Source organism: Benincasa hispida, chromosome 12 (genome assembly GCF_027475165.1).
Source record: "Benincasa hispida cultivar pf3 chromosome 12, pf3_genome.v1.1, whole genome shotgun sequence".
NCBI classification, from domain to species: domain Eukaryota; kingdom Viridiplantae; phylum Streptophyta; class Magnoliopsida; order Cucurbitales; family Cucurbitaceae; genus Benincasa; species Benincasa hispida.
In genome coordinates, this window is record NC_143489.1 from 61,532,374 (window position 1) to 61,550,700 (window position 18,327).

An 18,327-nucleotide genomic window follows, 5' to 3' on the forward strand; every position below is an offset into this window, starting at 1 on the left:
TCCACAGACATGTAGATATATAAACTCCACAGACATGAACTCCAGACATCCTATCTCAACTCAACGCCCCAAACAACCCCTTAAACATAATCCGCTTGTATATCTCTACATATATGTTTAAGATATAGAAGATAACCTCGGATGTTAGTTTATTGATTTGGTAGTTTAATACTACTAAATGTCGAATAAAATACTTCGGATTTTATTAAATAAATAAATCATTTGAGTTACAAATTTCAGGACCCATGAGATTCAGGACATCAACTTCAATCAAAGTGGGTACTAGATTATTTTCCTGTGTTCAATATATACTCATGTGAGCGAGCGCATTAATATATATAAAAATAACCAAAATTGAGCTCAAAGATTAAAAAATAACCAAATAAAATTAGAAATTCAAGATACGAAATATCAAAATGATATTTATCCTTAAAATAAAAATATTAATTAAGGAGCCATCACTCATTATGGATAATGATTGGCAGATGGACCCAAAAGGTAAAAGGCCAAGGTGTAGCTTTTAATGTTGATGGCTTTGACTTGGAGCTCTTGCAGGTCTCTGACCATGAAATTTCAGAGAAGGTTTAAGGCAGCAACACCATAATTGCAATTGAATTTTTAACAAAGTAACATATTAAAATAAAAGGTAATTGGTGTGAAAAATGGGAAATGTTTTCTAAGGATTTTCAGGTCAAAGCCTGCATTTAATTGAAGAGGCTTTATATTAAATTAGAGAGCAGTGGACAGGGAGAAGTATGTATATAAATGTCTACACCTACATTGCTATATCATAGCAAACATGAGAAATTTTACAAACATTGAATGGATGAGGAAGAGCTCTTGAGAACTTGCCATTGCACTTTAAAATGAGAACATTCTCATTCATTTCTCGTCCTTCAATCAGCTGATAAATGTGTGAAGCTGAAGTTCATCTATGGAGTATCAGTTGCTGAACAGAACTCGGAAGCGAAGCTGAAGTTAATGGCATTATTTTGCCATTTACGGGATTGCTCAATGTTTTGAATCTCTAATCAAGCCCATCCGTTTCCTCTTCCATTGGAGTTATGTCTAGAATCTGAAGAACCTTGGACATAGCTCGACCGCTTCTTCTTGTGTGTTTTCCATGTTATTACACATCGACTCCATTCACTTCCCGACTCGGCCAGGAATTCATGTTTTCTAATACTTGCTCCTTCACACTTTTGTCTATTTGGGGTTGCTTCTAAACCAGAATTGTCTTCACTTGTTCCCTCACTCATTACAGGAACGTTATCATCAAATTCTATCAGCTTATCCTCTGCCCTTGTGCCGGTAATATTGCTGGTTGATGCACTGCCTTCACGTGAGGGAGTCTCTCTTCTATTCCCTTTCATTGAAAGGCTTGGAATTTCTCCATTTTCCACAGCCTTCATCCACTGCAAATCACTCAGTGTGTCAGCATAAATCACCTCCTTTCTTTTTCGTTTTCCAGCGACGCCGAAAATATCTGAACCCTTGTTCTTCTCTTCATTACCTTCGGGTACTGAGTATACCCACTCAGGTACCTCGTGTTCTTCCATCAAGCGAGATCTATATTTCTCCTTCTGTCTTCTTTCTTCATCCATTTTCTCAAACAGCCAAAATTCTTCATCTGATCGAGCTGCAAGGCGATTGATTTCTCTCTCACTTGGCACGTCGGTGCCCAGTGCACTAGTTCCTCTGCGCATAATCTCCTCTAACATCTCTCTCCGGTCTTGAGCTGGAAGAAACAAATGGAGGCAGAACCAAGTGAACGGAAAGGCAAAAAATAAAAAAGCCGAAGGCAGTGTAAATAAGCCATCAAGAAATTCCAGGAAATTTGAGAGAGGGAGAGAGATATAGCGAAAATGCCGTATATTTAATTTTCTGCTTGACATATAAAAATTGGGAACCTCTCAAGTACCAAACAAAAGAAAACAAAAAAATGGATTCAATCACTAGTTTTGAATCAAGGTCATGTTCCCTGTTCCATCGTAATAGATTTTTTTTTTTTATTTATTCATAATTCACAGAATATTTATTAACTAATTTTCTCGCACGTATTTAAATGGACTCTAATTTTCATATTACGATTGTTTGATTGATTACGTTTACTAGGAAGTAAACGTGGCCCAAATGGCATCACAGTAGGTAATTAGATTTAAAAAAGAACAAACCTGTTGAAGTTGTGTTGAAAAGTCCAGCCTGGATAACCTTGGCATCAATCCCCATCTTCTGTTTTGCACGCTCCAGGATAACCTCTTCAACAGATCCAACACTAACCAGGACAAACACCCTTACTTCCTTCTTTTGTCCAATACGGTGAGCTCGATCCTCTGCCTGCTGGTCCATTTGAGGATTCCAATCACTGTCAAAGATAATAACAGTGTCCGCAGTTTGCAAGTTCAAACCCAAACCACCAGCCCGAGTACTCAAGAGAAACATGAAGAATGGGGAGTCTGGAGCATTAAATTGCTTCACTAAAGCCCCTCTTTCTTCAGTTTTCGTTGAACCATCGAGTCGCAGATATCTAAACTCATGGAGCTGAAGATAAATTTCAAGAATGTCCATAAGACGAGTCATTTGTGAGAAAAGCAAGACTCTATGTCCAGCTCTATGTAGCTTTGGGAGTAAACGATCCAGTAGTTCAAATTTCCCAGAAGCTCTGACGATCTCCTCCTTGCGCCAAATATTATAATCTCCCAAAATAAAAAGATATGGATGATTACAACACTTCCTCAGCTGCATCGTTAAATTTTGTAGGGACTTTGATTTGCCAGAACCTGCAAAGCGAATAGTTATTAATTAAACCTGTAAAAAAACTTAAAATACACTGTAACCAAAGAAGGTAAATAAGCTCTGAAGGACACAAAGTTATTCAAACCAAAATATGTAGCGTCATAAGAGGGAATATAGGAATTTAGATAGCATTTTAAAAGCTGACGACATTGTTTGCAATGCAACACAGTGCCTAAGGGTTGAATAGAATGAAATTCCCAAGCTATGCATATACAGGATACCAGTGTCAACTCTGCCAATAGAAGTGACTTGTTGATAGTATACTTTCTGCCATGCTGACATATCACATTTTAGTATGACTTGTGACTTTTCAGGTAGATACTTTTCCACCTCATCCTTTTTCCTCCTCAATATGAATGGCCTAATAACCTAAAGAGAAATATATTAGAAAGGCACGCAAAACCAAAAATGAAAATTTCACTCAAACGTGGAGAAAAGCTAATAGACAATGCTCACATGATGCAGACGGCGAATGATCAATAGCTCTTCTTCATCTGTCAGAGTAACATCACTCCGATCTGCAAATGGTGCATTAAACCACTCCTGGAAGTTCTGGACAGAATTAAATATATGCGGCAGGAGAAAATTAAGTAGGGACCATAGTTCCTGCAAACTGTTCTGGATGGGTGTACCAGTCAAGAGAAGTCTACGTTTGATCTGGTAGCTGCAAACAAGGAAATGCTTCAAATCTATAAAACTCCGATTTCTATATTTTAATCCATAAAGGGTAAATTTTGAAGGAAAAGAACTGGAGGACACAATTGTACAACCTATAGAACAGATTCTGTTCAAGTAAGGTCGTAAATTAAGGCTTGATGTTGAAAAAAGTATCTTCTACAGTTAAAAAAGAACTACCTAAACAAGCTCTTCCGGGAAAAGTGTAATTCTTTAAAAGAGAGAGACATATGTTACTAAAATATTTCAAGCCTAGATAGGAAATAGTATTTGATATTATGAGGAGAAAAGGCATCTCTAGTTCTAGTTCCATACCCTGCAAGTGTCTGTGCAAGAGCACAATCACGATTCTTCAGCCGATGGCCTTCATCAACAATCATATAATACCAGTGTATTTTCTTCAAAAATGATTTATCTCTCATAATGAGATCATAATGTGTAATCAAGACACAAAATTTTCCTTCACTCAATAGCTCCTCCTTTATAGCTTTTCTCTCCTCCTGACGTCCATCATAAAGAACAGCAGCGATACTGGATAAGAAACAAAAAACAAGAATGATTCCAAAGTCAATTTATTCATGCATATATACACATCTTTAGGATTCAAATTCGTCATTCCAATCTGAATACTGTATATTTAACAAGCTACAAAGACGGATACGTACAGCCAAGAGAATGAAAAGAATGTGCAAGGGAAGTGAGTGTAAAAGATGTTCTTCCGTACCTTGGGGCCCATGTTGTGAATTCATGAATCCAGTTTGGCAGTACAGCCTTGGGAGCAACTATTAAATGAGGTCCAGTCACATCCTTGTATTCCATGAGGTAAGCAATCAATGAGATTGTTTGTATTGTTTTCCCCAGCCCCATTTCATCAGCCAATATTCCATTTAAATTGTTATTGAATAATGAAAGCATCCACTGAAGTCCTTCTATTTGGTAGGGCCTCAATTCCCCTCCTTGTAGCATGGAAGGCTGCTCAGTGACCTGTAGAATTGAAATATTAGTCAGATTTCCTCAATTCATACAAAGTTTTAACAGTTCAGTGACATGCAGAATTATAATTATTTGATTCCAAGTTCTTTTAAAACTCTTTGGAAATGTGTTTAAAAAAGAATGCTGAGATCAACTTAAAATAGCATACCAACAAACAAATAGATGAAGATGTAAAAGAGAGACAAGAAAATATAAAACAGAGGATGGGGAATCCCCAGGGGCAATGTCTGAGGAAGTTAGCAATATCTTATACATTATCAGAATGTGCGTAGTATAATATGACCAGTCCTACTGACGTATACTTTTCCTGAATTGAATTTTACTAAATGATCAGAATATTTTCTACTGACGTACACTTTACATTCAGAAAATGAAATTCTTAATAGGATTTCAAGTGTTAACTAAATCCTGACTTCAACATAGTTTAACACGTGGATTATAGAATAGAGAAATGGATTTACCACATAAGTTAAAACCCAATGCAATACATATGAATTTCTTGGGTACCTTTTCTTGAATTGAATGAATGGCAGAGTTATATTGTCGCTGTCCTTCAAGCAAATCACCAGTTTCATCATTTCGGTCAGAATCAATGGCATCTAGATCTTCGTCCATGAGTAGATCTTGAGGAGTTGCATTCTTTGAAGAATCCAACTCGGTTAAATCAACATCAGATTCATCCAAGGTCTCAATGCCATCAGAGAGTTTAGAATCTTTCTGTCTTTGAACGGCAGCACCCAAGTTAACAAGTAGTTTGTTTGTTTCTTCAAGAAGTGTTGTTAATCGTTCGTTCTTGCTCTCCTTAACCAATCTCATGTAAGCTTCTTGATCATCTGCCTTTAGTGCTTGGAACCTCAGTTTTTCTGCCCTTGTAGCACGTTGTCTTTGTCTTCCATGCCATGCCTGTCCAAATATCATGTGATAGAAACTATAACTAACCCTCCCTCCCAACATAAGTAAAACACATTGCAGCCTATTTGTATCAGAATTTAAAGACGGGTCGAAATAGAAGTATCTACTCTGCAAAATCAAAATTAAGATACAGAAAAAATTAAAGAGGCAATACCTGAACTCCGTCATTTCTCTGTTTCCGACGTTTTATAGAAGCTTGAATTTGTAAATGGAATTCACGTACAGCATTCAGTATCTCAGCAAAAAATTTTCTTTTCCTAGTCTCAATTTGGTTCTTCTCCTCCTCTTCTAACCTTGATGTCCTCTGCAAAAATAGGTTTCTTCTATTTCAATAGTATACAACAAGCAATTTCATTGGAGATTATATTTTTTTTCCTTTTGCTTACACAAAATCATATATTTTTCATAATATAATGATTTCTTGAGCTAACACTTTCTCGTAGTCCTCAAAGTTTAGAGCACTTGTTGGATATGCATTTTTTCCCTTTTTTTGTGTGTGTGTGTGTGGATAGGAAGTGATATTTCCTAAGAACAAATACGTAAAGGTGATAGAAAAAGGCACCAACCCAAGGACATGGAATCAGAAAAATTTCTCAGGTTGCATTAAAACAAGCCCTGTACTGAGTAAAGTCCTAAATTTTATGTCCCTTCTTTAAAACTTAATGAGTGGGAGTCTATGATCCCTTTCCAGCCAAAATTTGGATATGCTCTTTTAATCAGCTTTTAATAGCCAAAAACCAGTAAAGTAATTGTTCAAGTAGTAATCTACTAATATAATATATATCTCACACAGTGCATTGGGCCAACTATTCAGAGGAAAGTGAAAGGAAAACAGAATTGATGACCATCAGAGAAAAATAACCTCAGCATCCCGTTTCTTCCGCAATTGATCATCAGCTTCCACGGCAAAAGCATCGCCTACACCATATGGTGGACGGTGCAAACGCATCATGCCCCAATCAAATAATTGTTTGTCTGGATATGCACAAGTTGCTTGAAGCCAGTACTCTGAACTCACATCAGATCGTACCTTTTTTTGCAAATCTAGTAACTGCCATGAAATGACTGTAATCAATCAGTATCAAATGAAACTGTGCACACTGATTTATCAACATCAATACTCGAGCTATGCAACAAATACAACCAATATGGTAACTTTCTATTTTAATGTTTAAGCAAAATTTTGATAATTGTCTACAAAAAAAATGAATAAATAAATACTAAGCGAAGATGAATCAACCTATTATTAACAATCAAATCAAATGTGAAGAATATATTCTACAGCAAGATTACCTTTAATCCGCACAGTTCAAGCAAGCACTTTGTCTGTAAGTCTTCCCCTCTACTTGAAGGTAATTCTGGTTCAATATTATTAAATGAATAAGTACAAATAATGAACCATTTAACGCGCCCTTAACCAACTGCAAATGTATAAAGACATCTCCCAGTCTGGTAGTAATATAGAGCAGTATAATTCATAACCGCTAATGCAGCACAACACATAATGTAGTACTTCTATTCACAGGTTTTTCATCTCAAGTCATAAATAACATTATACTATTTTCCAATTTTGGCATTAAGAGCAATGGCCAGCAAAACACAGCGAGAAGGAAAGTTTAAAACATATCAAATTAATTGAATCACCTTCTAAATCATTCAACCGATGTCGCACGCGACCTCGATACCGCTCTTCTCTCAACTGTTCCAACCCCGAACCAGATACAAAATTCGAACGTTGCTTCACCAAAGCATCTCCAAGGTCAGTCAATAAATCTTCTTGAACAGAATCTCCAACCTCCTCCTAAACAAGATTCAAAACATTGCAGCACACAACTCAGAAACCACACCCAGTGCAACAGTGCAACAATAACAATCAGAAAAACAACGCGGAATAAACCTTTTTCTCTAGATTAGTACCAGTAGAACCTAAATTTCCTATAAATTCATAACATAAGCTCAACCAAGATCTATCTACACGCATTAATAAAAACAATCCAAAGGCTCCACAATCAGCATCCTGCATCAATTAAGCCAAAACACAAAACATGTAGAAAAACAAATGAAGAGAACTCAAAGAAAGCAGAGGAAACCCTAGAGGGAGAGGGATCGAGAATGAGTACCGAATCATTGAGAGGAGTAAGATCCTGGTGTTGAGGAGCGGAATAAATGGAAGAAACAGCTTCAAAGAGGTCGGGAGGAAGAGGAAGATTCCGGGAGAGTAAATTGAGAGCGGAGATGAGGGACCTGGTAGAGTGAAGGTGGTCGAGGGAAGGGAGGTCGGTGTCGAGATGAGCCATATTCATGGCGGGAGAGGAAGAAGAAGAATAAGAGGAAGAAGAAGAAGGGGTTATTTTTATTTATATTTGACGGCTAATTTTGAAGAATTAAAATTGAAAACGAATTAAAATTTTTTTAAAAAAAAAAATCTGGTGTCGCGCGTAAATTGCAAAATTTCTTTTTGGCCTTCGTTTCTTTCTTCCTTCTTCTGTATTTTCTTGTGCGTGCGACTTTGCCAGGAGCCTCAGCTACTATTGCTTCCTCCTATTCTTTGTTTGCTTTGGTTTTATCTTCCGTAACCAAACAGCCCTCTTCCCTCTATTTGAAATGTCCATACTGCCCTTCAAATATCCAATTTTTGTTTCCTTTTTTAAATTAACAAATCACTTTCTATTTGATTTAGAAATTAGTATCTATATTTCCAAATTTATAACAAGGGCATGTTTGGTAATCAATCTAAAAACATACATTTTAAAATAAGAAATTCAATTTTAAAAAAATTGTATTTTATATTTTCAAATATGTGTTTAATGATAGATTCACAAATTGGATTCTAATTTATAAATTTTATTAAATTGTATTCAGTAAAAAGTTTGTATTTATAATCTACCCACTAAATATTAGTTGATTATTAATTTATTTATAAACATATTTTATGTGAAAATTTTGAATAATTATTATTTTGTTATATTATATAATTTATAATACAATACATAATGCATATTTTATTTAAAAAAATAATTGAGTTTACATGCTTTATTTCTAAATGTTTTTCTATTTATTTAATATAATTCTGCATTTTAAAATTTAAAATTCAAAATCTGGATACAATGATAATATAAAAATATTGTTTTCAGATTTTACACAGTTTTGATCACATAATTAAAAAAAAACATATCATTTTTAGAAATGGAATCCAAATTGTCTCCCAAACAAATATTTGCTAAACTTAGTCAATCTGAAAACATAGAATATAATCTATCGTGAAAAGTATCATCAAACTTAATTGTTAATTTGGATTATGTAATGACTTAGTCTTTATAATTATATATATATATATAATAGCCCTTATTTAGGTTATCAATTTACATGTGTGAAAAAATTCATTAAATCTTAATAGTATTTTTTTTTTCACGATATGGAACATGTAAGGATTGTATCAATATTTATTAAAAGTTCGTAAATTAAATTGTTATATATGTTGAAATATGTGTATTGACTTGTTACAAAGTGAATTTCAAAGACTAAATTGTTATTTCCATGAAAGTTCAACGACCAAAAGTGAATTTTAACTTTCATTTTTAAGCTCTTTTTCAATTTGCATTGCAGTTCTTTTTTCTTTAAAAAAAATGTTAAAATATCATTTTGATCCCTTTTTTTTCTTTGGGTACAATATAGTGGGGAATTTGAATAACAAATCTCTTAATTGCTAACACGTGTCATATGTAAGTCAATTTGCACTCACTTGGACCCATTTTGCTCTTGTTTATTTGGTTTCCATTTTATTTTGAGTTTGTATACTTCCAATCCAATTCATCTTAAAAACCATATATGATGTTAGTCTATTATTACTTTATATTTTTGAAAGATTGCCTCTATCAACATTTCTTTTATAAAATTTGAAAATACATTCTCATAGTATTTTTTTTTTTTTCATGAAAATTATGAAAAAATATTTTAAATGATAAAACTGTTGATAATAGAATAACATCACAGTCTATTTGCGACCGATCGTAATAGACTGTGATAGACTAATATCATTGTGATTTACGATATAGATAAATACAAATAGTAGTTTATCACGATCTATTGTGATTTATCGTAGATAGATAGAGAAATTTTACTATATTTGAAAATATTTTAGTTCATTTTCCTATATTTGAAAACACCTGAAAATTAGTGGTATTTTTTCATTTATTTCAATAAAAAAAAAAATGGTCTTTGGAGGACTAAATTTAAAATTTATTAAAAATATGAAGATTAACTTTGAACAATTAAATGTATAGAGACCAAAATAGTAATTAACTTTAAAAATACTTTAGTTTATATACTTTCAATCTTTTTTTTTAATCTTTTATTTTAGACTATGGTCTTTCCATATTTATTTATTTAGTCTATACCTTCGAAACTTTTTGTATTGTAAATATTTTTAAAATTTTTCTATTTATAAAATTTTCTTAAATTTTCAACGATTTTTCTTTATTTTATTTTATTTTATTTTATAATTTAGTCTGAAGAAAAAGGATGCCAACTAAATTTACAATACCAATACTGCAGCAACTAATTTACCTAACTATTGTACCTTCTCAGTACTTCCACACAATTAGTCAAAAAGGTTCCAATATCATATAAAAAAACATCTTTAATTATCCTCACTTCGAGGAACGCAATAATTATTTTATCATATGTATATGCTAAATTTAATTTTTCAAAAAAATTAATTGATTTGACGAGAAATTACAAAGCTGCAAGTGGGAAGTCGCAGGTTCGTATGAGAAGTTTCTAAGATCAAAAAATGAAAATATAAGATGTGAATGATTCTGGGGAGGCTTAAATCCCATTTGGGTTTTGTTTTAATATAAAGAAGGAACTTTGGAAGATTAGGCAAAATGTAATAACCATTACTAAGTAAGATGCTGCTATAACATTTGTTGTTGTAATACATAATTTATTTATGGTTCAACTTTACAAGTGATTCTATGAGAAGAAACCTCAAAATCTAAGAAAATTATGGTTGTATTATCTTTTGTACGCAGTGTTCTAGCCTCCCCCAACAAAAAATTCGCAACCTTTTCCGCTGAATTTTCTGCACTTATGGAGTATCTCTCCCTAGCCTGCAGCACAACAATCCACACAATCCACAATCATTTGCTCAGTTGAAACTCCAAAACAAGTGAAAAGAGAAAAAGGGAGGGAAAAAAATGGTACCTGAAGGACCAGCTGAATTGCCTTCTTCACACCAATCACATCCCAAAAGCCATCACTGTGATTATCGCAGAATCATAAGTTGAGTTTCCAACTTTAACAGAACAAAGATTATGGAATTGAACTGTTCTTGTGGTTATTTCCCTCCTTTTCCTATTGCTATTTCTCATTTCCCTTGATGAAAAGTTTCAAACGTGTATGAAAGGGTTTTGAGCACGTTAAATTACATGCTTAGTTCCTCAACTTTTAGGTTTGTGTCTATTTAGTCCATAAACTTGCAAAAGTGTTAGTAGGTTCATGAACATTTACGTTTATATCTATTTGGTCAATAAGCTTTAAAAAGTGTCCAATCGATTCTTAAACTTTCAATTTTGTGTCCAAGTCCCACCAAATTAGCAATTGTATCTAATAGTCATCAACCTATTCAACATTTATGAATAACATTTTTTAAAATTCATAGAACTACTAGATACAAAATTGAAAGTTTAGATTCTTATTAGACACATAAATCTTAGTTTTATATCTAGTACAACAATTGGTTTTCAAAATTTGTTAATATGTCAGTTGTCAGATTAGACATTTCTCAAGTTCAATGATCTATTAGAGTCAAAATTAAAAGTTTTAAGGACTAAATTTGCCATTTAACATTTTGAATAAAAACCAGCATGGATTCATTCAGCTCCCCAACCCCCCATTTTTTTTCTTTTTCATGGCATTTAGTGTTTACTATAACAGAAGAAGGAGGTCATATTAATCGCAAGTTAAAATCACCTTGCCATCACTGCAAAAGCTTTGCTTCCTTGATCTACGTGGACAACTTCACTTATATAAGGTTCTGAACTGAAACGATGGTCTTGTTGTTTAAGAAACTTGTCACCAAGCATCCTTGCAAGGTTCAAGCCTGAGGCAAGGAGGTAAGGTGTGAACAACGTCTAACATTAAAACATATAACTATTTGCTAGTGTTAAGGACAATTTTTTCGTTACCGCACAAACGTGTCTCTCCATCTTTCAATGGTTCTCCTGCTCGTTCTATTCGGAGTCTTTCTGAATCACTAGTAATTCTGTGATCTTCTGTCATCTTCATCTGCTTCCCATGAACACTGGAAGAAAAAGAAAGAGAGAAGAAGAAGACGACATCAACATAAGTTAAAAGATAAAATAAAATAAAAAGCCTTATCCAGGAACGGTGAAAAACCAACTTTTTTCCTTACTTTAAGAGTGATTTAAAATGAAAAAGGATGGAGAAGCGGAAATGAAGTCATTTCTGCTCACAAAAACGGTAATAATGCGGGGGCCATAATTTTCTACCTCACAACAGAAACAACTTGAAATCCTTCCAAGTAACTATAACATGTCCTCTTTTCTTTTTCTCTTTCAACCTTGTTTTAATTATTATTTTTAATTTCCCCTATGGCATACAAATGGCTGCCTCCGATTCAATAATACTCAGCATTCTGGCCGACCAATACATAAACAAGTAAAAGTATAAACACATACTTCAGAACACAAGCAGAGTCCCCAACATTCGCACATTGCACAAAGTAATTTTCATCACCATCAGCCCAAACTAAAAGCACCGTGGCTGTACAACCCTGGAAAGAGATTGGTTGGAGCCATTAATACTAAAACAACTGTTGCCAACAACGATACTAACAAGGTTAATAATAATAATAATAAATAAATAAATAACCCTTTGCGCATACAGAGTAAGAGATTCTATTTCTAACAAAAAAAAACATATATATCATTCATAAATTTATATTTCTCACATAAATGCAAACCCATTATATTACACAAATTTGTTTTTATATAGCATAGTTTGAACGATGTATTTCTGTCATGTACAGGTAGAAAATTCCTTGAAAAAGGACATGCTGCAGTGTCTATGCACCTTGTGTCATGCTTCTATTGATAAACAATATTTGGGACAAGAATAAAGAAATTAAAACAAAATACATATCAATGCTCCACAGCAATACTAAAAATAAATTCATTAAGGGAAAGTGAAGAAACCTCATAATAGTGATGCATGCAAGCTTCAGTCTGAGAAAATGCTTCCCTAAGAACATCTGAAGCATCACGAAGAGCTACTACCCTCTCCCTTTTCAGTGGATCAGATAGAATTGTGGCAACCTTCTCCGGTAGCATCCTAGAAATAGAAATATTAACAATTAGTACAGTAGCATGTAAAAGCCCACCACTCAAGTGACGAAAAAAGGAAACTACAAGTCTTCAAATATATATATATATATAAACTTATTTGTAAGAAACCAAACTTTCATTGAGAAAGAATAAAAGGAATACAAGGGAAAACAAAGGACAAGAGGGAGCCCAAAAGGAAGTACAAAAGGGGGCTCCAAGATCAAACCAATATCACAATCAAACCAACAAGCCTTCAAATATTTGAATGCACATATTCTCATGTCAAGGTCAAACAGGACAGAAAGTATGACGCCATACTATCTACATACAAACTGAAGTTCCAGAAAACTGTACACATACTTCTGTGACTAGTCAATTTGACATTTCCATACAAGGCACCCTTGGCAGAAGCCGCAAAACCATTCAGAGAACAATTTTTAATAAGTTCACTAAGTTTTCTATCTAAGGGTACATACATCATGAACGCCTAACTGAAGTTTCTGGAAAGTCTCCTCTGATTTGTGGTATTCAAATCTTAAATATCTTCAGGTTTCTTTCAGATTCACTATGAAAGGAATAATTATTAGCAACAACGCCGAAGTTTAAAACAGATACTAACTCGCTAGCAGATTTGGCAGCCGCTACTCCACTATGTCCATCGCAGATACCAAAAACTCCAAACTGCCAGATAAATGTCCATGCAAGATAAGCCATTTTGGTATGCATGTGAACAAATAATAATAATAATAATAATACATAAATTGCCAACACCAAAACCTGATCAACCCCAGGAAGAGGCCATTGATAATAGCAAACATCTTCCATGGCAAGCTTCTTTCCACCTCGACGTAAAGCCATTGGATCTGATGCCAAACCAACTCCAAAGGGAATATGGTTCTCAATCTGAGATGTAATATGAACCTGCCAAAGATGTAAAATAATAATATTAAAAAAAATAATAATCTATTCAGCGTTGTGATAGAAACAGATAGCTCCACGCACTACAATAATAGCATTTGCCTTCTATAACCTGGATTGTGTTCCCCTCCTATGTGCGTCTCAACAAATGTCACATAACAACTACCTGACTGTCCAACATTTGGTATTGAGAAACCTAAGATTTTAAATATCCGATACAGGAAGCTTCGCGGTTACAACCCATGACCACTAAAAACAAATGGCCTTACAGTTTTCTAACCCACTATTAAGCCAACACAAGATAGTTACTACTATAATGACTATATGAAGTAACAAATACAGGGCACAAGTAAACTTACATACACTTTGGAGGTTGTACCAAGAGTTATAACATCTCCACTTGCAAGCTCAACTGGGTCACCCCAATGTCTACTTCCAGAGTCAGGATTGTTGATTGGTCTAGAATTTAATAAGGTCCCATTTAAGCTACCCAGGTCCACAAGCTCCCATTTCATATTCTGCATACAAATTAATAGTTTAGTAATAAGCAGAACAGCACATAAGTAAGACAAAGATAAATGTAGATTATAATACGACGACGAACCACTATAGCAATATTTACAAGACAAAGATAAATGTAGATTATAATTCGATGATGAACCACTATAGCAATATTTACATTTGGATTCCATTTTATCAAGGCATGCTTCCCTGAGACTTCTGAATCTTTCAGCTGTAAATCACTAGGAGATACTCTTCCAAGAGTCAATGGGAGCCCAGACGTGCTTGCAGAATGTATTGAATAATGCAGTCCACGAGAAGGACCGGAGGTGACCTCCAAAGTGAGGTAACTTCCTGCACTTCTAACAGAAAGATATGAAGGTATGTTTTACATACTCGCATACACTACATTTGATAATAGCCTCACTGAATAAACAATTGAGATGAGAAATTACTTCCATGTGAGATATCTTGACTTGCAATTTCGTGGAGTTGATCACTTCCTGGGCTCAGTTTTGCATGTTTTTGAACTTCTGGAATCTGGTTTGCAAAGTAAGTACGTTTAAGGGTTTGACCAACTGAAATAACTTCTAAAGGATCAGGAGCTACATCTGGAACCAATCTATCACCTGAGAGAAATGAATAGATCACCCAAAAAAATGAAAAATTAATAAACCATACACAGTCAGGAAGATGCTTGACGGAAATTGACACAGCAGAGTCAAATACCCTGACTTAAATGGGGAGATAAAGGTGGCAGTCTTTGTTTATGACTCAGACCATGTAGTCTTGGGGACCGAAAATGTCCATCAGTTTGAAGTGCGCCCTCTAGATCATAATCTCTGGGAAGCTCACTGGATTGGTTTTGAGTGTCATCCGCAGCATCAGAGACGAGAGGTCTCTCGAGGTCAGGAACCTGAAAGAAAACATTGGAGGTAGCGACACGTAAAGAAAATCAAGAAGATGGCAGCATCATATATCAAATAACCAAGAATACACGATCTTAGCAACCATGGTCGCATCCCATGATATTCTTATCATTTTTAAAAAATAAATGAGATAAAAAAATCACTGGGTATTCTACTTTTCAGAAATTGGAAAATAGTAGTAATAATACTAATAACAATAATCAATAATAAAATATTTTAGAAACTAACATCTTTACAAATTTTTGAAACCTTGAATATCTTTAAAACAAACATATAAAATAATTATCGGTTTCTCTTCATTTTAAAAATTAATTAAATAACAAATAATGTAAAACATGTACAATAAATTAATATTTTTAGTTCTGGTAGAGGTTGAAGCTAGATTCAAACCTCCTAAATATGAAAGAAGTTTTTCATTTCATGCCCATTCTAAATCAAATCTTCAAACTCTAAGAAATATCTGATGTGATCTTGCAATCTTTAAAACATATATTTTGAAAAGTAATTCCATATTGAAAAATAAAGTGGGTTTTTTTTATCTCTTGAGAAATTGAAAACCAAAATCTCGCCTGATAAATGCCAAGCAACAAGGACGAATCAAGTCATTCAAGACTCAAAACATGTTGTCATCAATTATCATTGCGGGTGAGGGTGGGTGACGAAAGTTTAAAAAATCATATTTGAGCTAACAGAATCTCGTAAGAGCCGAATACAGCTATAAGGAAGCTAAGGAAGGAGCTCGCTAAGGGAAGCCACATACACAAAACCATTAGCTATAAACACAACAGAAGAACCATAAATTATTTTCACATAATAGATTCCAATAAATCACTGCTAACATTTCCAGATGAAAATCAACCCCGCACAAACAAAATCCAGAAAATATACAATTACAAAACCAATGCCCACGAATAAAAAAAACTTCGAACCAAACAATCAACACCCATCAATTTAAAATTCACCCCCATCATAGGAAATGAACCCATCAATCCAAAAACAAAAGTACAAGAAGCTTGATCGCATCATAGCCCAACTCAAAAAAACCTCAAAAAATTCCATACATTGGACAAACCAAACGCAGCAAGAATTCATATCATTCCAATTCAAATTCTACAACGTATCGGCAATCAATCGGCACCATTACAGAAATAATGCTATAGGGGGGAAGGAACAACAGAAACGAATAAAAACAAACAGATAATAAAGTGATTGATGAGGGGAAAAAGACCTTGATAGTGCGAGAACGGGAATAAGAAAAGAAACGCCATGGTTTGCAGGCAATGAGGAGGAGGAGGATGATGAGAAGCAACATAAGGAGAAGAACAACGACAATGTTCCCTGGTATCGCCATCGTCATCGCTCTCTCTCCCCTGTGAGGAAACAGATTTGCCTGGCCCTGGGGCTTTCGCGAGAAGGTCGCTTTGAAATGGTCGCAACTCCCACATCGCTCTAAATCAAAATTTTCCATTTTCTTGCTTTAGTAAATAATTAAAAATGGTTGGGTTTTAAATTTTTAATTTCATTTTAGTCCCTTTTGACTTGTAAATTTATCTTATTCTAGTCCCTAACTTTTCAAAATATCCTTTTCTTATCCTAAGTATCGCTTTGTTACCGCATCATCAAAGCAAGAACCTAAACCAATTGTGAAAATTATAATTAGATATCGAATAACTAAGTCCATTGTTTCGAAAATCCAATACATTTCAAGTCAGTTGTGATTTGGGTCAAGGAAGATATTAGGATTAAGCACATATAAGACCCAAAGAAACTCTATAAATAGAGGTTTTACCCATTCATATTTGAGAGGTTAGAAGAACTAAAGGTTAAAGAAGCTTTGAAGATTCAAAACTTGAAGCTCATAAGCTCTCAGACTTAAAAACTAGAAGATTGAAGCTTCAAAGGACGATCCAAGATGATCAACGAGCTAGAAGCCCATCAAAGTTGATTCAAACTAAAAGGTTGCCAAAAAGGTCATCAAACCTAAAAGTCGATAATCCAAGAAGATCAACACGTTTAAGTATTAAAGTTTACTTTTCAAGGGAAATCATCAAATGATTAAATATTAGAGATTGTACTTAGGCTCACCATACTGAAATCAATACAAATATCAAGTTCAAATTCAATGAATCAAATTTCTTCGAAAATCTTGTCGAACACACATTTATTCTATTTTAATCCTTGAATTTTTAAGACTTCATCTGTTAACAATTTTATTTTTAGTTTTCTTTTTTTAAACTATGCTTGTTTTGTTCTAAATTTCACAATATAATTATATTTTTTATTGAAAAAATACTTGAATTTTTAGTCAAATTCTAAAATTAAAAAGAACATACACTCTTGAAAATTATTTTTTATAGCTTTGAAATTTTAGCTTGTTTTTTAGAAACATTATTGCAAAATGAATAACGAAACGATTAAATTTATAGGGAAAAGCAATGTTTACTAACTTAATTTTCAAAAATCAAAATTAAAAAACAATCCATTTGTTATTTTCTATGTTACTCTTTTATCTTAAATTTACCTTGTCTATCTTTGTCTTATCAGGCTTGCTTGTATTAGCATATTAGTATACATCTCAAAATTGCAATCATTAACTTTTTTCTAAGAGAATAAAAGTTTTTTTTTTTTTTTTGAGAAATTAAAAACGAAAACATATATTTTAAAAATTTGAAAATAAATCAGAACAAACTTGAAAGTAAAACGATTAAGATAAACATACTGAAGATTTATTTGATATTATGAGAATTTTAAGGATCGATACAACACAAAAAATATGATTTGAACCAAGTTTATAATAATTTACCATGTTAAATTAAATTAACTTGCTTTTCTCGTAAACAAACTCATCCTGCTCTCATTAATTTTTTGTTCATTATATTTTTTCCGAATTATTACATTACAACTAGGTGAGATTCAAATCACCGGCCCCTTAAGAAAGCTAAGGACTCACACGTTTGCGAAGAGTAAAGCAATTAGAAAAGATAAAACTTAAAAGAAAACAAATCGTTGATGTGACTTTTTTAGGTCAAACTATTGTTTTTAATTCACGTACTTCAAAATTATTTAATTTTAGTTATGTAGTTTTAAAAAAAAAAAAATCATAAATTCAGTATCTCAAAATTAATTTTTATCTAAATTAATTAAATGATTACAATAGTTTTTTACTATGTGAATATATATCTAAAATTTTGTGGTGAAAATATTAGTAAATAATAAAAAAAACAACAAACTAGCAGCAAAAACTAAATTTAAGATTT

The 18,327-nt window shown here is 33.4% G+C and overlaps 2 protein-coding genes across 2 annotated transcripts; both read right to left on the minus strand.

Moving 5' to 3' along the window:
* Positions 1–683: 683 nt before the first annotated feature.
* On the minus strand, positions 684–7,915 carry ATCHR12 (SNF2/Brahma-type chromatin-remodeling protein CHR12). The gene is made up of 12 exons (XM_039018734.2): positions 7,497–7,915; positions 7,021–7,177; positions 6,670–6,734; positions 6,239–6,427; positions 5,531–5,680; positions 4,972–5,367; positions 4,196–4,455; positions 3,787–4,002; positions 3,253–3,460; positions 3,018–3,165; positions 2,175–2,780; positions 684–1,738 (listed from the first exon to the last, which is right to left on the minus strand). Exons 1-12 carry the CDS (start codon positions 7,677–7,679, stop codon positions 1,032–1,034), a joined length of 3,285 nt encoding a protein of 1,094 aa, XP_038874662.1. The 5' UTR covers positions 7,680–7,915; the 3' UTR covers positions 684–1,031.
* A 2,338-nt stretch (positions 7,916–10,253) lies between these two features.
* On the minus strand, positions 10,254–16,556 carry KAPP (kinase associated protein phosphatase). The gene is made up of 13 exons (XM_039020334.2): positions 16,299–16,556; positions 14,871–15,057; positions 14,597–14,770; positions 14,320–14,495; positions 14,000–14,158; positions 13,500–13,643; positions 13,342–13,403; positions 12,594–12,729; positions 12,078–12,172; positions 11,565–11,680; positions 11,350–11,479; positions 10,582–10,636; positions 10,254–10,487 (listed from the first exon to the last, which is right to left on the minus strand). Exons 1-13 carry the CDS (start codon positions 16,536–16,538, stop codon positions 10,326–10,328), a joined length of 1,836 nt encoding a protein of 611 aa, XP_038876262.2. The 5' UTR covers positions 16,539–16,556; the 3' UTR covers positions 10,254–10,325.
* Between the last annotated feature and the right edge of the window lie 1,771 nt (positions 16,557–18,327).